The following is a 22401-nucleotide window of genomic DNA, read 5'->3' as shown; positions in this document are numbered from 1 at the left end:
GCCGGCTGTTTTTTTTACAAACAGCCGGCCTCTATATCAGCTCTCTAGATCAGCCACGCCCACTTGCGTGCGCCAGCGGGTAATACAGTCAATTTAAAAACAGGCAGCGATGCCTGTTAACGTACAAGCGATCCGCTGGCTATATAGCCGGCGGATCGCTTGTATGGGCGGTCGGCCCGTGTCCCCCCTTCCTCCGCGGTCCCTCCTCCTGTTGTCACGCTGATCCTGGGCTCCGCTGTGACCGGTGCGAGCCGGGGACCAGCACAGTGCCTCTCTGACAGGGGAGCAGCGGGAGATCGGTACACGATCTCCCTCCGGTCACCTCTCTGCTGTAAGAATGCGGAAGTGATGTATATTACATCACTTCCGCATTCTTGTGTCACTCTCCAGCTTCAGATGCTGGAGAGAAGCTGATGAAGCAGACCTCTGCTTCATCAGCTTCTTCGGGGGTCCTAGGTGACATTAGGGGTCTTGGAGACCCCTGATGTCTCCATAAAGAGGACTTGTCACAATGTTTGCTATCGCATAGGGGGGTTTGTTAGCCCCCTATGTGATAGCAATAAAGTTAAGTGAAAAAAAATCGGAAAAAAATTTAAAGTTTCCCAAATTTTTTTTAAAGTTACACATAAAAAAGAATTAAACAAAAAAATGTTTTTAAAAAGTCCCCACCTATACATACACACATGCAAACATGCGTCGGGTGCGCATACCTGCGAAAACGACGATTGCGCCCATTATGCCGCACATGTTACATATCGCCGCGAACGTCGCAGTGAGAACAATAATTTTAGGGCCATCAATCACTGATAACACTAAACTGATGAGCTGTTAAAGCTTTTAAAGCATCGCCTATGGTCAATTTTGGGTATGGTGTTTTTTTGCGATTTCGCGAGTGCGCGCAATTGTTAAGCTTGACATGTTTGATGTCTATTTACCCGACATGACCCCGTCTTTTATATTTTGAACACACATTCGCAACCAAGGTTGTAGTGGGGTTTTAAAGAGGAGTCAGAAGGTTAGAAATTAATAGAAATTTATTACAATTCATTAAAACTATCCCATAATAAAGGTTAAAAATAGATTTTGTACATATACATGACTCTCAATACCCTAAATTCTTGCCTAATTCTTACAGTTCATATATTTTACATGTTACCATTAATAGTATATACATCTCATTTTATCCATATTAATTCATATGCAGTGATTTACTGCTCCAATTGACCCAACGCGTTTCGCTTGTTCAGCTTCCTCAGGGGTTTTTATTCCCGACAAGAATCCAAGGGTCAAGAATCGTCAAGAGACCTATCTCCAGGAAGACAAGATAAAGATTCCAGTCTCCCTCTGAATTTTCAGATGCACACAGACAAGCCGGAGTCCCAAAATCTCCTCAATATCCAATTGATAGTTCCTAGTTGTCTCCTTCCTAGTCCTGTGTGTCCTCTGGCTCTTCCCAAGTCTTTTATATTTTACCAAAAGATTGGGTCATAATAAATGTTTCCTAACATAATGTTAAAAAAATACTTTTTTTTCTCAAAATTTTCAGTAATTTTCCTGAAATATAGTAAAAAATAAAAACCGCAGTAGTGATTAAATACCACCAAAAGAAAGCTCTATCTGTCCCCAAAATATTTTATAAAATTAATTTCAGTACAGCGTTGCATGACGGAATAAATGTCAATCAAAGTACTGCAGCGCTGAATACTGAAAAATGGCCTGGCCACAAAGGGGGTCTAAACAAGCATTTAAAATAGGCCCAGCCGCCCTAAACAACATATAGCAATCAATAGGCCGGCCGCTCGCCAGCGAGGTCCAGGGAGAGATTGTCATTCCGCCGGCCCCGCCTGGGTGTCAGGGAAGACACACAGGCTGTTCCGGAAACTTGACAGCTTCTGTGTTCCGCTTGCGCGGCTGCGCCCTTTCATCTCAGGGCCAATGCCGAGGCAAACCAAATGCCAGGCTTCCTTTAGCAGCGTAACGCCAGTGCGGCTGCGCCCCTCCAACTTTGGGTGCACGTTCGCACAGGCTCTTCACCTGTCGGCTGTGTATATACCTTCCCCAAGTTTTTCATCAGTTAAAGGCTTGGGCAGAGGTGGATCTGTTTGCATCTTCAGCCAACCGCAAACTGAACAGATTTTACTAGAGACTTCTTGCCCACTGGTAATTGCCATGGATGCCTTGACGGCGACATGGTCCTTTCAGACTGCATATGCCTTCCCTCCTGTTCCACTCATACTCAGCTTTCTGCGGAGGCTCCAAACGGAAGCTGTGACGGTGCTAGCAGTCATACCCAACTGGCACAGGAGTCCATGGTATCCCCTGCTTCTCAAATTGAACACGCAGACTCCGTTTCCATTGCCTACTTTGCCGAATCTTCTGTCTCAGGGCCCAATCCTCCACCCTGCCCCAGTCAGGCTTTGTTTGCCGGCCTGGATATTGAGAGGAGTAGGCTCTTGAGTTTGGAATGTTCCACTAATGTTGTCAACACATATGCTCCAGGAAACACAGTACGAATCGCATGTACAATAGAGTATGGAAGAAGTTCCAGGAGTTCGCTTCATCTCAGGGGCTCGAAGCTACAGCCCCTCAGATCTCTCAGGTGTTGGAGTTCCTGCAAATCGGGCTGGACATGGGTCTGAGTTTGAATACCCTCAAAGTGTCAGCGATTTCGGCCTTTACAGAGATCAGGCTCGCATATGACGGTCTAATTGAACAGTTCTTCAAGGCCGTCATCAGAGTGACGCCGCCTAGAAGGCTGCTGTTTCCCAAATGGGATCTGTTCTGGACTTTTTGGCCTCAGATACCTTAGAGCAGGGGTGGCAAACTGCGGCCCTCCAGCTGTTGTGGAATTACAAGTCCCTTGAGGCTTTGCAAGATTCTCACAGCCACGGGCACGACTCGCAGAGGCAGATGCATCATGGGATTTGTAGTTTCACCACAGCTGGAGGGCCAGAGTTTGCCACCCCTGCCTTAGAGGGTCAGATACCTCTCTGGCGCATCACCTTGAAAGTGGCCTTTCTGGTGCCAACAACTTCGGCCAGAAGGGTTTCTGAACTGGCAGCATCAGGGTTTCAGGAACCTTTCACTACCTTTTTGGCAGACACAGTTGTCATGGTACCAATGCTCGAGTTTGTCCCAAAAGTCGTATCAGATTTCCAAATGAGACAGGAAATAGTCTTACCCACCTTCTAGTCTGCAGAGGGTGAACATTTACATCGCTTGGCAAGTGTGCTAAAGATGTATATTGCATCTACGGCCGATATACGGGCCACCGATCATCTTTTTGTCATTCCTTCTGGTGTCAAAAAGGGCCCCAAGGCCTCGTGTAGGCTCATCGCCTCCTGGGTCGTCAGAGCTATAACCTTAGCCTACAGAGACAATAATTTGACTGTACAGGAGGGGGTCTTGACACACTCAATGAGAAGTATGTCAACATCTTGGGCTGCAGCAAGTCTAGTGTTTATGGAGACGATTTGTAAGGCTGCCGCGTGGTCGTTAGTTCATACTTTCATGTCCCATCATTGTAAAGAACCGGCAGCACTGACCATGGCAGAATTTAGCCGTGCTGCGACAAGCTCTAATTAAATATTGATTAGCATTGCCCCCGTGTGCTTCGCGAGTTATTTCCCATTAGTGTGCTGTCATAGAGCTGACAGGAAAACCGGAAATTGTATTCGTACTTACCAGTAATTTTCCTTTCCTGTCTAGCTCCATGACAGCACAATTCACACCCGTGCAGTCGGATAGTTACGTAACAGCTGGGCCAAATTTATAGTTACGGTCCTGTTAAGTGGGAGGAGAGATGGCAGCACAGAGACAATTACTGTGCTGCCATGGAGCTAGACAGGAAAGGAAAATTGCTGATAAGTATGAATACAATTTTCTGGTTTTATGTGCTGCAAAATGTAAAAAAGTATGGCTAAAGCCCAATACAACTTTTTTAGTTTAAATCAGATAAATACAGTTGCATTAAAACAATAGGTGTGCAAAATCTTACAGTTAATTTTGTTTAGAAAGCAGCTACAGCCTGAATGCAAAAGTCTATCCCCTTTGGCATACAGCAGAAAAGGACCCTTGCTCTTAGTGTGGAAGCAGTGATCCCTCTGCAGACTCTCCAACACCCCCCCTGCTGAATCAGAGCAATTCAATTAAATGAAAAAAAAATACTTCTCATTACTGTTTCCTCTTACCTCATAACCCAATAAAACACCATTAACAGGTGACACAGAATTCCATTCCACCTCAATATCCGATGATGATATTGCTTTGGCCTTGACTTTGGAAGGGGAAATGTTTGGCTCTATGAAACAATAAATACAATTATTCACAAAAACAACACAATCAGCTGTTGTTTACCAAAGATAACAATACATTGTAGACTGTGATACACTTAAAGTGTATATAAACCCTAACAATGAACTTCTCTTATTTACACAATTTTTGTTAAAAATGAAACATGCCACAGGCACTGGGGCACACCAGAAGCCCAGCATATCACAATGTCCAGGCATACTTGCACAGTTTATCCATTGCTATATATGCTCCAAGATGGAGGCTCTCATAGATTATGACCACACTACACAGAGGGGCCTTATCGAAGCAGTGTGGCCTACACATGTTTTACAAATGTTGTGCAATAAAAATTTCTGTTTTTAACGGAAATTGTTAGACAGTGTAACTTGTTTTTTTGCAGGCGAGCGGGTAAGTGTGCTGGGAAATTTCTGTAAAAAAGCAAAAAAGGGGTGCCTTCCCTAGTGTAGAATAGTTTATTTTTGTTTCAAATAAGTTTTATTGAGGTTTTTACAGATGTACAACTAGGATACAGTAAGGAGTTAAACAAAAAACGTCAACCCACAATCGGGTCAACGTGCATTTCCATTCAAACAGTGCCGTAACAGTGAAGATCCTGGTATGGAAGGGTCGAGTTGGAAACCAGGAGACAGGTTAGAAAGAAGGGGGGCAGTTGAGTAGGTCGGTAAGGGAGAAATGCCAGTAAAAGTCACATCTAACCAAGGATTTCCGGGAGTATCAACAGCGTTACATTTGGGTTATTCGGGTGGTTCCTGGAGTGTCCTCGAAGTATCAAGAATTGTCCGTGTGGCATCTCCAACACAATGGAGAGACATTTGGGTGCATGCGATGTAATAAATGGGGAGTTCTGTACCAAAACACGAGGAGTTTGTAGTTTGTTTCCTGCATTCTGCTGTTAAACGCACTTTTGTGGACTGCTAGGCAGATGTCAGACCAGGCGTCATCTGAGATTGTGGTTTGGAGAGAACGTTCCCATTTAGTACGGGGGAGAGTCGATCGCGTCAGGGGGTCTTGTCGGAGCAGTTCGTACAGCCAGGAGATAAGGTTCTGGTGGGGCCTTTGTCTAGGTGAAGTCTCTCCAATGGGGTAAGGGCCCTAGATACGGAGGTCTTGCGTAGGGGGTCCATTAGGAAGTGTCTGACTTGAAAGTAGACCCACCAGGGTAATGATCCCCGGACAGTGAGGTCTGCTAGGTCGGTTTTGGTCTTGAATGTGCGGGATTCAAAGAAGAGATGTGCTCGCAGTGGGGGTTCGTGAGGCCACAAGGTGGTGAAGTCTCTCGTGACACCTGGAGGAAAATCTCGGTTGTGCATCAGGGGTTCCAGAGGGCTATGTAGGGAGGTGAGGGTGCCATGGCGTCGCGCCAATAAATGGGTGGGTCCGTAATGATGTTGGCCATAAAGCAGTTCGAAGCCATATCATCGACGAGAGTGGGACGTCAGATAAAGTGTTTTCTAAGGAAGCCCATAACTTGGTGTCTGTGTGGAGGTGCCAGTGGAGAACTCTGGTGAGGTGTGCTGCTTTGTAGTAGCGATACATGTCCGGGACCCCCAGGCCTCCTTTATCTTTGGGCAACTTGAGGAGGGACCAAGCTACATGAGGGCGTCCGTCCTTCCACACAAAGGCAGAGAAGGTAGTGTCCAGCGTGTGAAAGAACACGCGCGGGAGTTTGATGGGAATGGTTTGGAAGAGGTAGAGAATTCTGGGCAGTATATTCATTTTTAGTAATGCTGCTCTTCCAAACCATGAGAAGGTGTGTAGTCTCCAGACTTTTAGATCTTCCATTATGGATGTGTTGAGTGTTGCAAAGTTGGAGTCATAAAGTCTGGTCAGATCCGAAGTCAGTTTTATGCCCAGATATTGTATATATCCCTTCCAAACACCAGAGGAAGGGAAAGGATGACATGTGTCATAACATGTGTGGTAGCAGTGTAGTCAAGAAGGATTTGTAGTATTGTGATGGGAGACCTGGCTTTGATTGTTTGAGGGAGGTCTGGAGTTCTTCTTCGGTGAGGGCTTTGTCTAATGAGGCCAGTAGTGCCTCGTCTATGGAGGGCATATTGGCTCTCATTAGGTATTGACAGATTTGGTTTAGGCGCTCGTCTGTGTTGGGACACGTTTGGGACTTTTGGGTTAGGTTGTAGAGTGTGTCATAATATTCCTGAAAGCAGGATGCTATCTCCGGCGGGGAGTGTGTGAGTTTGGATAATAGCTTTTGATGCTATGGATGTGGGAGCTAAAAAATTTTCGTGCGTACCGCTCTGGCTAGGAGCTTGCCGCACTTGTCTCCTTCCGAGTAGTAGTAACCTGTGCGCAGGGTGAAGGTACGTCTGATCTTGGTTGTCAGGAGGCTCAAGAGTTCCTGTCTGGTATTGGTCAGTGTGAGTAAGTTGCGTTGTTTGTGAGTCGTTTCCAAATCTCTGATTTTGGATTTGAGGGTCTGTATTTGTGCCAGACGTGTTTTCTTCAGTTTCACCGCAAGGGAGATGAGTCTCCCCCTGATGTAGCATTTATGTGCTTCCCATGTAGTCATGGGGGACGTGTCACCTGTTGCGTTAAAGTTGAAGTATTGCTGTAATTCCGCTGTAATTGTGTCAATGTTTTGCACTTCCTTGAGTAAGGAGGGATTTAGCCTCCAGGTTGACTGTTGCAAGGATGGGGGGAGATTGAAAATGTGGCCGAAATAGATGCGTGGTCGGAGGACACTAAGTTCCCTATCGTAGAGGATTGGAGTCTGGGTAGGTCTGCCTGGGATACGAAAATATAGTCTATGCGATAGTATTTAGCATGAATGTGAGAGTAAAATGTGTAATCCCTCCCTGTGGGATTGAGTGTCCTCCAGGTGTCACAGAGATGCAGTGCGTTGAGACGTTTTTTCAGGAACTTAAGGGTATGGTAGTGAGGATCTGCTGTTCGAGATGTCTATCCCCACCAACAATCAGCATGCCTTCCGCGAAGTCAGCAAGTCGGGAAATTAATTTGTTGAGGAAAGACGCATGGCACGTGTTGGGTGAGTATACGGAGGCTATTGTCAGGGGGGTTTGGCTTAAAAGGCCTGTCAGTATGATGAATCGGCCCTCTGGGTCTGTCAATTCGTCGTGGATTTGGAAGGGGACATTTTTGTGGAGACGGATGGACACTCCTCGGGATTTGTTGGAGGGTGAGGAGGCGTGATAGGCGGAGTGATAGTAGTTGTTAGTCAGCTTTGGGATTTTGTCATGTTTGAAGTGCGTCTCCTGGAGTAGTGCTATGGAGGCAGATTGCTTGTGTAAATCTCCAAGAATTAAAGGAGAACTATGGGGTCAGTGTTTTTCCCCATAGTTCTCCTTAGGGTAACGGGAGGACACAAACTAGCTACAGCTTGCGGTATACTGAGACGCTCACTTTTGTGGACTGCTAGGCAGATGTCAGACCAGGCGTCATCTGAGATTGTGGTTTGGAGAGAACGTTCCCATTTAGTACGGGGGAGAGTCGATCGCGTCAGGGGGTCTTGTCGGAGCAGTTCGTACAGCCAGGAGATAAGGTTCTGGTGGGGCCTTTGTCTAGGTGAAGTCTCTCCAATGGGGTAAGGGCCCTAGATACGGAGGTCTTGCGTAGGGGGTCCATTAGGAAGTGTCTGACTTGAAAGTAGACCCACCAGGGTAATGATCCTCGGACAGTGAGGTCTGCTAGGTCGGTTTTGGTCTTGAATGTGCGGGATTCAAAGAAGAGATGTGCTCGCAGTGGGGGTTCGTGAGTCCACAAGGTGGTGAAGTCTCTCGTGACACCTGGAGGAAAATCTCGGTTGTACATCAGGGGTTCCAGAGGGCTATGTAGGGAGGTGAGGGTGCCATGGCGTCGCGCCAATAAATGGGTGGGTCCGTAATGATGTTGGCCATAAAGCAGTTCGAAGCCATATCATCGACGAGAGTGGGACGTCAGATAAAGTGTTTTCTAAGGAAGCCCATAACTTGGTGTCTGTGTGGAGGTGCCAGTGGAGAACTCTGGTGAGGTGTGCTGCTTTGTAGTAGCGATACATGTCCGGGACCCCCAGGCCTCCTTTATCTTTGGGCAACTTGAGGAGGGACCAAGCTACACAAGGGCGTCCGTCCTTCCACACAAAGGCAGAGAAGGTAGTGTCCAGCGTGTGAAAGAACACGCGCGGGAGTTTGATGGGAGTGGTTTGGAAGAGGTAGAGAATTCTGGGCAGTATATTCATTTTTAGTAATGCTGCTCTTCCAAACCATGAGAAGGTGTGTAGTCTCCAGACTTTTAGATCTTCCATTATGGATGTGTTGAGTGTTGCAAAGTTGGAGTCATAAAGTCTGGTCAGATCCGAAGTCAGTTTTATGCCCAGATATTGTATATATCCCTTCCAAACACCAGAGGAAGGGAAAGGATGACATGTGTCATAACATGTGTGGTAGCAGTGTAGTCAAGAAGGATTTGTAGTATTGTGATGGGAGACCTGGCTTTGATTGTTTGAGGGAGGTCTGGAGTTCTTCTTCGGTGAGGGCTTTGTCTAATGAGGCCAGTAGTGCCTCGTCTATGGAGGGCATATTGGCTCTCATTAGGTATTGACAGATTTGGTTTAGGCGCTCGTCTGTGTTGGGACACGTTTGGGACTTTTGGGTTAGGTTGTAGAGTGTGTCATAATATTCCTGAAAGCAGGATGCTATCTCCGGCGGGGAGTGTGTGAGTTTGGATAATAGCTTTTGATGCTATGGATGTGGGAGCTAAAAAATTTTCGTGCGTACCGCTCTGGCTAGGAGCTTGCCGCACTTGTCTCCTTCCGAGTAGTAGTAACCTGTGCGCAGGGTGAAGGTACGTCTGATCTTGGTTGTCAGGAGGCTCAAGAGTTCCTGTCTGGTATTGGTCAGTGTGAGTAAGTTGCGTTGTTTGTGAGTCGTTTCCAAATCTCTGAATTTGGATTTGAGGGTCTGTATTTGTGCCAGACGTGTTTTCTTCAGTTTCACCGCAAGGGAGATGAGTCTCCCCCTGATGTAGCATTTATGTGCTTCCCATGTAGTCATGGGGGACGTGTCACCTGTTGCGTTAAAGTTGAAGTATTGCTGTAATTCCGCTGTAATTGTGTCAATGTTTTGCACTTCCTTGAGTAAGGAGGGATTTAGCCTCCAGGTTGACTGTTGCAAGGATGGGGGGAGATTGAAAATGTGGCCGAAATAGATGCGTGGTCGGAGGACACTAAGTTCCCTATCGTAGAGGATTGGAGTCTGGGTAGGTCTGCCTGGGATACGAAAATATAGTCTATGCGATAGTATTTAGCATGAATGTGAGAGTAAAATGTGTAATCCCTCCCTGTGGGATTGAGTGTCCTCCAGGTGTCACAGAGATGCAGTGCGTTGAGACGTTTTTTCAGGAACTTAAGGGTATGGTAGTGAGGATCTGCTGTTCGAGATGTCTATCCCCACCAACAATCAGCATGCCTTCCGCGAAGTCAGCAAGTCGGGAAATTAATTTGTTGAGGAAAGACGCATGGCACGTGTTGGGTGAGTATACGGAGGCTATTGTCAGGGGGGTTTGGCTTAAAAGGCCTGTCAGTATGATGAATCGGCCCTCTGGGTCTGTCAATTCGTCTTGGATTTGGAAGGGGACATTTTTGTGGAGAAGGATGGACACTTCTCGGGATTTGTTGGAGGGTGAGGAGGCGTGATAGGCGGAGTGATAGTAGTTGTTAGTCAGCTTTGGGATTTTGTCATGTTTGAAGTGCGTCTCCTGGAGTAGTGCTATGGAGGCAGATTGCTTGTGTAAATCTCCAAGAATTAAAGGAGAACTATGGGGTCAGTGTTTTTCCCCATAGTTCTCCTTAGGGTAACGGGAGGACACAAACTAGCGTCCTCCCGTTACCCTAAGCTCAGTATACCGCGAGCTACAGCTCGCGGTATACTGAGACGCCGCAGCCGGAGCGGATCCCGACGTAGATGACGGGATCCGCCCAGCTGCGTGAGTGACAGCTGGCTCTGCCTATCTAGAGGCAGAGCCAGCTGTACCCGCCCTCTCCCCCGTCCGTTCCGCCAGTCAGCGCTGGCAGATCGGAGCGGGGAGAGGGGAATCCAGCCCCTCCCCCTGTCACGGCAGAGAGCCGTGACAGGATCAAGAGGCGAGCGAACCCAGTATGTGTTTGCTCACCTCCCGATCTACTGAGCCGACCTGTGACAGTCTCATTGTCACAGGTCGGCTAGAACTATGAGGTGAGTGAAAAGCACTCACCTCATAGTTCTCCTTTAAGGAGCGTTTTTCAGGTGCATTAAGGCCTTTCGTGTTGAGAGAGACTACCTTCAGGCTGGACAAGTCCCCCATAGTTTCAGATTCGGGTGTGCGGCAGGAAGGGTGTGGGTGGGGAGATGACAGGGAACGGTGGGAGACGTTAAGTAGATGAGGGTGTAGGTGAGGGTAGAGTGGGTGAGAAGTGGGTGGGATGTGGGGGAGGAAGAAGGGGCAGATAGAAGGGTAAAACAAGTGGAGGATAAACCCCCAAAAGTGTCCCGGAGTACGAAACACAAAATGTTGTGTGGTAGCACCGGGGTTCAGTTGTATCAGATCTCAGGAGGGGGGGTATGTAGGTGGCGGTCAAGCCTGAGTAGAGCGATAGGCGAACTATGTGTTCGTGGGGCAAGGACCGCCGCACTTGGGGGGTGGGACCGTCGGGTCTGGATGTACGCTAAGATCTAAGGGGATCTACTCCTGTGGTACCCTGCAGCCCATCTCAAGGAGGCTGGTGGGGAGTTGGGAAATCCTCTAGTCAGTAGATCAACATGGGGAATACGCGAGTAGGGGGAATCTGGAAGAGAGCACCGATGGGTGGTATGATCGGGGGCAGTCGTGAGTCAGGTCGCGGTGTCCACCTCGTAGACTTGCTCTCGGTCGGGTAACAAGGAGGGTGAGCATGGACCTCGTGGTCTGTGAGCTGTGCATGCAACTCACCTCCGTTTGGTTCGTGGGAGGTCAATCGTCGGTGGTAAACATATAATCCCGTTAGGGGAAGTGGTAAAGCCCAGCTGGACACGGAGAGATAACCGCGGGAGCCTGATCTGTCCTCTGCTCCTCCGCCTCTTCAGAGGTGCGGGGCTGTAGCGCTAGAGTGCATGGGAGGATGAGGCAGGGCGGGTGGTTTGGCGGGGAGGTATTGTGGTCCAATCTTCCCCATGTCGTCTGTGGTGAGGTTGCAGAAGCTAATTTTGGGTGCGGGTGTTCAGGAGCTCCGGAGTTAAGCGGCCATCTTACTTGCCGCGGTAGCCACGCCCCCATGCAGAATAGTTTAATCCAATAAAATCATCAAATTTATACAGACAGGTACTCACAAAGTAGCTCGCGTATTAGCGAGGTGGCGGTATGGGTCACAACCTATCCTCAGAGTGGCGAGGTAGAGCTCAGGAATCAGGTGTTGGTCCGGGCCACCCGCGGGTCACCTCCAGTCCAGCCGAGCCTTTATTCATGTAAACAAGTGAACAGGTAAATAGGCAAACAAGCTAGTAACTCGCTAAGTAGTGACTAGAACGTCAAACTAACAAAGTAACCAGATAACAAAACGTGGCCCGAGGGGCGCGTGCAGTCATAAATTGACAGCCACGGGTCCCTAATCGCTCGGGAAAGTTCACTCAGCGGGCTGATGGAGCCGGTAGGACACACAGGGGATGGCATTCGGTTTCCTCGGCATCTGAGGGGGGGTATACAAGGTGCATAGGGGGGATTGGTTCGGGGGAAAGAAAGGGCCAGGAGAATGAGTCAACAGACTCACATCACATAAGCTAATTCAGTGTATACTCAGCCTTCTGATGACAATTCTGGGCAGGAGACCGGTTGGTCGCGACCTTTGACGTGCTTCAGTGCCATCTTGAGGGGCAATACGGCATAGTGGTATTCCAAATTAGAGTGCCGTTTAGGGGCCGGTGTCTCAAGGCGGATAAGAATATGGGGTTTGGTCTGACGGACATAGGGTTAGTAGAAAGCGGAGGGTAATACAGGGTGCCTGGATACTCCTGCGCGAGGGAAGAGGGCTCTCCCCGTGTGTCCTTCGGTTGCGGTCAGATGTGCCAGCTTGAGGGGCAACAGTGATGGGTAGGGAGAGTGGGCTAATGTGTTTCCGTGGAATCAGTACTCCTCGTCATTCCGTTCTCCAGGTCGGGGAGGTGAGCCAGTATCTGGCAGCGTAGGGCGATGTTGCTTGCTGCGTTTCGGGTCTGTGGTGGCTGGAGGCGATAGATGCCGTGGTGGTAGGGTAGGTGGGCGAGTCGGGGTGCGTCTGCGTTCTTTCTGCGTGGGTGGAGTGGGCCTCAGGTCCTCATACCAGTCCTCTCCAGGAGGTCATTAAACAGCTGGAGCAGGGTGGTGGGAATGGAGTCGGGCATGACGGTTTCCGGGAGCCCCGGATCCGTATGTTGGAGCGGCGGCCTCGGTTGTCTAAGTCTTCCAGCTGGTGTCTGATGGTGATGAGAGATTGAGATGTCGTTTCTTGTTGGTGATGAAGCCGTCGTAACGCCACATCTCTGGCTGCCCCGTCCCGTTCGACCACTGTCAGTCTGCGCCCGATGTTTCTGATGTCGTCTCTCAGTTCAGACACCGCTGCGTGTAATGTGTCCTTAATGTCCTCTGCTATAGAGGAGAGGTCGGATCTGGTCGGTAGATGTTGTATGTAGGCCTGTACGGAACTGTTCACGGGATCAGTAAGGGAGGTTTGGGCCTTGTGAGAGGAGGCCTCTGCCATGTTGGAAGGTGGCGTCTCCGTGGCCTTCTGACGCTGGGAGCGGAACATGTCGGGTACCTGTTTGTTTTGTGGGTTCCCCTGCAGGGCGCGTGGTTTGGCGGGGGGGTATTGTGGTCCAATCTTCCCCATGTCGTCTGTGGTGAGGTTGCAGAAGCTAATTTTGGGTGCGGCTGTTCAGGAGCTCCGGAGTTAAGCGGCCATCTTACTTGCCGTGGTAGCCACGCCCCCGTGCAGAATAGTTTAATCCAATAAAATCATAAAATTTATACAGACAGGTACTCACAAAGTGAATGTAAAAACGAGCAGCAGGACAATGCAAACGGAGCAGATCAAGGGATCCGTGTAGAGCGTCCTGTAAGACTCACTGTAGTGTCAACGCGTTTCCGGGACACGCCACCTTCATCAGGACGTGATGAGAGTCACCTCCCTGCTGAGGCTAAAGAAAAGTCAGCTGGGACGTGATTGGCCCAGATGGTAAGAGCTGATCTACTCCTGTGGGCGTCGGCATATGGTAGGCGGTGCCATAGTAATGGGCAGACAAGACGGGGCTTGGAACGGGCACCTGACTCGCTGCCAATCAATACTGTGTAAAACCGGAGGCTATATACACAGGTTGTCTGGTGAATGGGACGTCCCAGTTCGTAGGAACCATTAATGAATAAAAATGGACAATATATAAATAAAAGTGGAGAAAAACTCCATTCACATAAAACCATGATATATAGATAAAAACACATAAAAACACATGAAAGGTATTAGATACCTGGTAAGTGACCCTGACAACCAATTTAACGTTAAATTTATAAGTGATGTGTGTGTAGGGGGAGCATGATGTGTGTGGAAGAGCTCAGTGGAGCAGGCGGGGGCTGATGGGTAGAGGGAGGAGGTGGGCTGCGACCGGTAAAAACCAATGGAGAGGCCAATACTGGTACAGATGCGGGTCAGAGTGAAGAGACCAATTCTAAACCTTCATTGAGGCCTGAAGGATGAAGGCTATTGAGGGAATAGATCCAAAAGGATTCTCTTTGACAGAGCCTCTTGAATCTGTGGCCCTCATCGAGGTCATCAGCAATCATCTCAATCCCAAAGACCTTCAGACCCTCAGGGTTAGATTTGTGAGCCTCCAGAAAATGGCGAGGGATCGAATGGTCATCAGCCTTTTTCAAGATTGTTGCTAAAGGGACAAGGCAGCTCCTGAACAGACTTTCAGAAAAAAATGTTTGATGCAGTCTAACACAAGACTAACAGTAACAAATTTAGTTATAAATAAAAATGAAGCATACAATTATATAGACAACATAAAATAAATTACAAATTATAAAAAAAAATACAAGGTACTGGTAAGAATTTGGTTGGGTAAAATATTATTATATTCAACAACCATCATAGACTTATCAGACTTGCTTAACATTCTATAAGACAGTGAGTAGGAATCTAGAGACAAGCAGTTCTGTTGCTGAGCAAAAACATGTTGATAGGAGGAGAGCTAAGACTAAAAGAGAGATCAGCGCAGGGGTTGGGGGTGGAGAGGAGACCTATAACTGTTACTGAACTGTAGTAGAGAAAAATCAAGTCTGCTGAGGGCTGTGTGGTGTGGCAGAGCAGTGTAAATCTCAGATGAATGGACAAAAATACAAATCCTTTGGCAGGCGAAACGGCTCGCATATGTATTTAATTTGTGTATTTAGCTTTTTGAGTGAAGTTCAGCTTTAATTAATACTCCTTTACTGTCCCAGAACCAATAAACATACCACCCATAATATACCATGTGCAGTTTAGTGTTTCTTTTTCCCTTTTATATACAGGGAAAACTATCTATTTACTGCTGTCCTTTTTAGAGTGGAGTGCCAACAACTTAACTGATGTTGTGCATGAAACTTTCATATTTTTTAGATACTCCAAGCTGTCATAATAAATGCAATTTCTTTTTGCCAGAAGCATATACATTTTTTATTATGCACTTTCCTGTAATTTATTTATTACAGGTATTTGCATAGCGCCGAAAATTTCTGCAGCGCTTTACATAGTGCACATTCACATCAGCCCCTGTCCTCGTGGAGCTTACAATCCCCTATGTCACATGCATACATATGAGCCAGGGCCGTCTTTACTGCGGGGCAAAAGGGGCAGGTGCCCTGGGCCCTATATTTTACAGGGGCTCACAACAGCTGTCTCTTTGCCGCAGCAGCGCACGTAGGGAGAGAGAACGGCCGTTCATCCTCTGTAGCAGCCGGCCTCTGTGAAGAGACCGGCCGGCGCTCCGTGCGTGTCTCCTGCTGTGATCTCCTCCCCCGATGCCTGCCACAGAGATCCGGCAGACACGGAGGAGAAGGAGGGGGAGGGTACAGCCAGACAGTACAACTTTAAAGGTAATTCTGAAACGAAAAAAAGAAATGTAACATTCATTATCTGTATATGCATTTATGTCTTTAGCTGTACATGGACAGTACATCTTAGCACTTGCACACATGTACTGTCCATGGGAGCAGGACTGGGAAGGAACAACCTGGATTGTGTTGCATTTACAGGCATTTCACTAAACACTTCCTGCAAAGATTATTCAGTCCATGTGATTGGTGATATGCTGTGTACAGTAATTGCAATACAAATGTTACTAATATATCCATGTTCTGTACTACATGTAAATCATACCATAAGATTTAAATTAAAAGTCTTATTGTATGATTTATCAAGTAGTATGGAACAAATGAAGCACTACGTGGTTATATTACACGTGCATATATATATATATATATATGTAGCTATTGTTTGGGGACATGCAATGTAAATGTAATACCGATTTTACTAATATAACCACATAGTGCTACATGTGTTCCATACTACTTAATAAATCATACAATAAGACTTTTAATTTAAATTTTATGGTATGATTTAACAAGTAGTTCAGAGCAAATGTACCAGTACATGTGGGGCAGGAGGCGACGTGGCGGTCCATTGAAGTGAATGGCACTGTAGCCACGCCCTCTGGCCGTAATGAGATCGGCCACATGGAAACGCAAGGCACATCCATGCCTGCGGTCCGGTCCGAACAAAATAGTGCTGGCAGCATTCACTTCAATGGGCCGCCACGCCTCCTCCTGCCCCACAACATAGTGAGCCGGCCCTAATGCAGAGCGTTCCGGCCAGAATGCACCGCGTCTGGTGTGAACGAGGCCTTATTGTGTTGCATAGTCCTGAGTCTATTGTATTAGTGCATTGACCTGTCTATATAGTATATCTCTATCAGTGGCGGACCTAAGGAACAAAGGGCCCTGGTGCAAGATTTTTTTTGGCCCCCCCTGTATACATTACCTCCCTCTCGCACGCTCTCGGATGATCCGACACTCTCGGCGCAGAGATGGGGGGCCCGCTGGCCACCGATCGGGTGCTGGGACTGTGCTGGGCCCCGAGGCCCTGGTGCGTCCGCATCGCCTGCACCGGCGGTAGTTCCGCCCCTGATCTCTATATCTATTTACACATATATTGTTTTTTTTTTTAGTTTCGGGGGAAGGTTATGTAGGTGGATATGGGGGTCTGGTTTGGTGGAGTGGGAGGGGGGGCAGGTGATGGTGGTGGGTGGGTTGTGGGGGGCCCATCAGAAAAATCTTGCCCAGGGCCCACTTAATTTTAAAGACGACCCTGATATGAGCGCCAATTAACCTACCAGCATGTCTTTGGAGTGTGACATGCTGAGTACCAGAGGAATCCCACATGAAAAACCAGAGTACCCAGAGGAATCCCACGTGAGCACAGGGAGAAAATGCAAACTCCTTGCAGATAGTGTACTGAACAAGATTTGAACCAGGTACCCCCCCAATGCTACAAGGCAGAAGAGCTAACCACTACACCACTGTGCTATTAGCATTTAATTAATGTTTTGTTTATAGTTACATATAAAAATAAACCTTACCATCTTCTGCTGAATATACAGTGGTCTTCAGACTGTATGGTCCTTCTCCTTTCCGATTAAAAGCTTTGATCATGACATCAAAGGGGGTGTAAGCTGTAATGGTCTCATTCCGGTATACAAACTGATGGGACTGCACCCCAGGTACTCTAAATGTCTGCCAGGTGTCCTCAGTCTTTCTCTTAAAAGCTACAATATATCCAAAGGCATCTCCATTCTGATATTGTCTTCCAAGAGGCTGAAACACCAAGTAAAAAATTCTGACAATTTTTTTATTCTAAAATAGCAAAGGTGCAGCATACATTTAATGAAAAAGGATAGTCTGAGTCTTTCTAAAGCGTCCATTATTTAAACTAAACAGATATCAAACAAAGGTGTAAAACACACAAGCAAAGCCATCTCTTAAATAACTCTATGGATCCAAGGAGACAGCAGTTTTTGCTGTATTTATCCTTGGGCACCAGAAAAAAAGCACATGTATAGAAACATACATTTAAACATATACATTATGACTCATCAGTCCACAGCACCTGCTGACATTTTCCTAACTCTATCCTTGTGTTTTTTTGTAATTGGTGAGTTGTTTGGCCGTGTTTATACCTTAAAATGGCTTTCTGACTACAACTATTCCATGAAGAGCACAACTTTGGCAAACTGAAGATAGTGGTACCAGAGCCAAATAGTTTCTATTAGTTGTGAGCGGATAGCAGTGCTGGACATCTTCCAGTTTTGAGTGGAAGTAAGCTTACACAAGTTGTAAAGACACAGAATATACTATCCTGTTATACCACCAGCAGTGTAATAGGTATACATACTATAGTTGTCTTTGATAATGCAATCAAAGCTTACTTTAAAAAAAACTAGGGATGCATCGATACAATTTTTTCAAATTACAGATACCAAAAACAATAGAAACTAATGATTTTAGGACATTGGTGGAGCACCAGGACCCAGTCGTAGCTGCAAACGTTGTGCCCCTGGTAGCTCTGTCACTGACTCCAAGCTGTAGAGGGACTACAAATCTCAGCAATACATTATACAGCAATGCAGAATACCACCAGCTAGAGAGGACTACAGATCCCAGCAATACTTTAAACAGCGATGCAGAAAAATACCATCAGCTATAGAGGACTACAAATCTCTGCAGTCAGATAACATTGAACCGTGACTGGGATGAGGAGGAATAATCTGCAGTCAGATAACATTGTACCATAGCTGGGATAGGAGGAATTCTCTGCAGTCAGATAACATCTTACTGTGACTGGAATGAGGAGGAATGATCTGCAGATCTCAGGACATGAAACAATGTACTGGAGCAGAACTGCTTTACCCTCATCTTTGCTCCCCCCCAATCTCTGCCCCTACCATCTCTGCCGCCCGATTGCTGCCTCCTGTATTTTGCCTTCCTCAGAGGGGGCTGCATGGCACCGCTGTCAGTGTACAGCCTCCTGCCTCCTCCCCTGGCGGGTCCCAGAGTCAGTGCCGTGGTCTCAGGATGGGGAAGATGTGTGGCTGTAAGCTAGGCCCCCAGAAGGCTGCTGCAAGGTCCCTAGCAAGCATTGGACCTTACGACAGCCGAATCCATTAAAAAATGTAAAGGACCGGATACCGATACAGCTTTTATCATGGGGACATTTTCACAAGTACGAGCACCAATACAGATACTGGTATCGGTATCAATACATCCCTTAAAAAAAACTTTTATGTAGTGAGTGCTGCCTTCCATCTGACCATAACTTTCAATAACGTCTTGGATTCCCAGTGTGCTTTGCATCTTTTTTCCTGCTGCTTGATGTGATGCAATTTAAATTTTTCAAGACTACATATCCCATCATGCATTGCTTCCAGCAAGTAATGTTGATGTTACTTTGTGGGAAGTTGAGATGTTGAGTTGTAATTCAGACAGTAGGCTTAGTTGTGACACAAGGAAGTCCATACTCACAAGCCTGAGTGAAATTGTGTGAGTGCACTGGGGAGTGCACTATGGATATCTTCAATAAGTACGTTTACAGCGTTCTAGATCAATATAGTTATTAGGAGTGGGATAGACCTTATGGAAATGAATATACAGTAGATAATATAGATTAATAAAAATACATAATTATTATTAGTTTTTCACCATAGATACCCTTTAATGTATTTCTTATCTGCCATATTTAGTTTCTGTTGCTGACCACTGCATGTTGGTCCTTAACCATGACAGTATGTCTGCCACAAACTTTCTTGGGAAGAGTTCCATGCAGTTCCATGCCCAGTTTTATAACCTCTACACCAGGGGTGCCCATTAGGTAGATCGTGATCTACCAGTAGCTCTCAAAGGTGATGCTGGTAGATCACGAAGGGTGCGAATGGTGGCCCCTTTATTCCATTTTGGTATATTTATTTAGCTGTGCACACATGATTACCTATTAGCCTGAGTCTGCTGAGCCAAGCTCCCTGACACATGTAGCGCTCACCCCCGAAGGAGCCGCTGAATATTGAAATAGGTTCTCCTATGACGGCTCGGGGTTTAGGGTCTTTTTAGGGTATTTATTTGCAACATCAATAGGAGAGAGAGGGTTTAGGGTCTGTAGGATGCCATTGGAATCTTCTGAGGACAGCTTTCTCCCCTAGCAACCGCTAAGGCCGAAATCACTGCGATCTGGTCCCAGCGACCAATAGTGGTAGTAGTAGTACTGTGAACCGATACCTGGAATAGGGTGTGGGATCTCCCTTGTGGGTCCCAGACGGACGCTAGCACCAGCTCCTCTGCGGTACCCCTCAACAAGCGGACTCCTCCCCAACCCAGCTTCCATCAGGTATTTTACTTAGCAACAGGATCTGTAATCTCTGTGCCCTGAGCATCTGCAACTGCCAAGGAGCACCTCCAGTTTAGTGGTCGTATCTTCTTAGAACAAGGCACCCATCACCTGCCACGTGTATGGGCCCAGCGAAGTATCAGTGTATCCTAGGCCTCTAGGCCCCTCAGCACCTGCCATGTGCTGAGGCCCAGGCCAGTTTCCTGCATCACACACAGTTCTCCTAGGGCGAGGCCCCTAGGGGAAGAGAGCTCTCCACCGTGTCCCCAGACCTTTTATTACCTGCCCTCAGCATGCCTCTGAGTCATCCTACTCAGGGATTGGCTAGGGTCAGGTGCATAGTCATAACCTGAGGGTGGATCCTCCCTCACTGTATGCCAAGGCTCCCTTTTCCTCAGCAACAGGAGGAGCAATCAATCCAGCAGACTCAGGGACACCTATAGAATGCAGAGCTCTGTATAATCAGTATCTAGACTGGTTACAGTCCAGGTATCTCTAAATTGAATAGCGACATTTTAGAGTGCGCTACACTCTCCCTCTACTTGAAAATGGCCTTGTCCTCATAGGCCGGGAACAAAAACTTGCTCTTACTCCTAAGAGCTGGGCATCCTACAGCAAAAAGTGGATGGGGAAGGGTAAAAAGGGTAAACTGCCAACAGGTAGTTTTACACATATAAACAGACTGACAGAGGTAATAACAGTTGCGAAATTCACAGTTCAATTGCATATCAATTGTTGTCAAAGGTACATCTTGGTAGTGCAATAGTGGCTCTCACCGTGCAAATCAGCCGCTCAGTGACAGGTACTCTTGCATGAGCAATGTCATATCAGAACATATCAGGAGTAGGTCCCTACAACTGACTATCTAGTAGTAATAGTATCAATTAGGTCAAATATACAAACAGTGCACTGTAGTTTGCTTGAAGTACAGGTCTCTGGGTTTCGTCACCTGCAGAGGAATAAACAAAATACCAGGCAACATACACATTCCTAAGTATCAGAGTTTTGAAGCATCATTCTCTTTAAGTATGATCCTCCAAATTTTTAAATCAGTACACATCAGTTGAACAGTAATGCTTACAGTAATACTTGACTATTTAGTGACTATTCAGTAACTTAAAAGTCCATCCCTCTACTGCCATCTAGAGGTGAAAGAATTTAGTGCATCAAATAACTTTATACAATAAGACTAGATTTTGATCACGAGGACCTCTGCAAAAATCCTGGAACAAAACAGAGAAATAGCATCCTATCTGACTATATAGCTATGGGTGGCCAAACCACAGTATACATTTAGTCCATTTAAACACAAAAATTCTTCTTGGTAGAAACAAACCCGTTTACGAAAAAAATCAACCGTCGCAAACTGTCCTGAGGTATTCCTGCATAACAAAGGTTCAGCAAGCTGTAACAAAGGCAGAGGAGCCCCTCCGCAATTCAGTAGTGACACATCACAAACTGAGGTAACTTTCTTCCAGTGTTGGATAAACATGAACTTGACTGCCACCTAACTTAGGCAGAGTGCAGTCAATGCATATCAGGAACAATCAAAAAAACACAGCAAACAGTGGGGTGAAAGGCAACTGAAGGCAGAATGCTCACTTGTAGAAGTGTGGATCTGGAACTTGCACCATCTTGCCTTTGGAATCAAATATGTTAATGGCATATTCTTGATCCTTGCGACCAGCCTTTACCACCACCACTTTATCTTTGAAGATGTAACGCCCCAGGCTCCAGCTCTGCCTGCAGCACAGGAACTTTTCCCAGAACTTTGGGTAACTTGCATTCCTGCAGGGTTTGGGCACTCCCAAGTACTCCCACACCTCGTTATCACACCAAGCATTTCTCTTGACTTCAATCTCTTCCATCACAGCTTTAGGCACATAGGGGTACTCGTATCCATACTCAAGAGTGACCCTCTTATTCACAACTCTCTGAAGTCTAGACAGTCTCGGTAGCGTATCCACATTCCCTTTTCCTGTCGGGACACATGAATCACGCGCCCTCTCAATCAAATCTTTATGGGCCTCATTGTGTGCCACCGCTTGTTTGTAGGTGCGCGGTGGTGAAGATTCGAGCCGCCGCTCGTAGTAGGCCGGATGAAAGCCCAGGCCCCTGGCACTTTGTCTGATCTGGGCACTATCCACCCGCTTCTCCTCCTCTGGCTCTGCAACATTTTCAGGGAGTTCGTCCTCCGCTAGCTCTCCCCATGACCTGTCTGTCTGAGGTAGCTCTGAGGTCTCCCCCTCCTTAAAGTCCCGCTCCAGCTGCTCTGCACTACAGGGGTTCCCCTCTGGCTCCGCTTCTGGCTGGGATGATCCTATCTCCGATCCCCCACCACTAGCAACCCCAGAGGTCATACCTTCCTGTAGACTCCGATCTCCGAGCGAGTTGGCAGGTGCATCCGATTTCTTCAGCAGTCCGATCAAGGCCCCTCGACCGCGGCCGGGGGAGTGACCGATCAGAGTCTGCCCTGGTGTAGACGAATTATCACTGTAGTCGGCATCAGTCGATCTGGTAGTAGACGGAAGTTGAGGCAGGTACCTCACAGCCGCGGGGCCGCTCAATTCCTTCGCCTCCTCACAGCGTCCGGTCCCCCAATCCACCCGGTAGACACTCGGTGGTAGGTCCGATGCGATGAGTTCCATGAGGCAATCTCCACAACGGTCACAGCGACTCCA

General features: G+C 47.2%; 1 protein-coding gene across 1 annotated transcript in view; it reads right to left on the bottom strand.

Annotated features, from left to right (window-relative positions):
* LOC108799685 (contactin-2-like) overlaps positions 1-22401 on the bottom strand; it is a 135626-nt gene that overhangs the window by 46081 nt on the left and 67144 nt on the right. The window contains exons 10-11 of the mRNA XM_018571585.1: positions 16926-17160; positions 4191-4300 (exon numbers count right to left, since the gene is read on the bottom strand). Of these exons, the coding sequence (XP_018427087.1) occupies positions 4191-4300; positions 16926-17160 (345 nt within the window). The remainder of the gene's footprint in view (positions 1-4190; positions 4301-16925; positions 17161-22401) is intronic.

The sequence above is a fragment of the Nanorana parkeri genome, unplaced genomic scaffold (genome assembly GCF_000935625.1).
Source record: "Nanorana parkeri isolate BGI_ZX_2015 unplaced genomic scaffold, ASM93562v1 scaffold1787, whole genome shotgun sequence".
Lineage (NCBI taxonomy): Eukaryota > Metazoa > Chordata > Amphibia > Anura > Dicroglossidae > Nanorana > Nanorana parkeri.
Note: the sequence above shows the minus strand (reverse complement) of the source record. Positions and strands in the feature narration are given on the sequence as shown.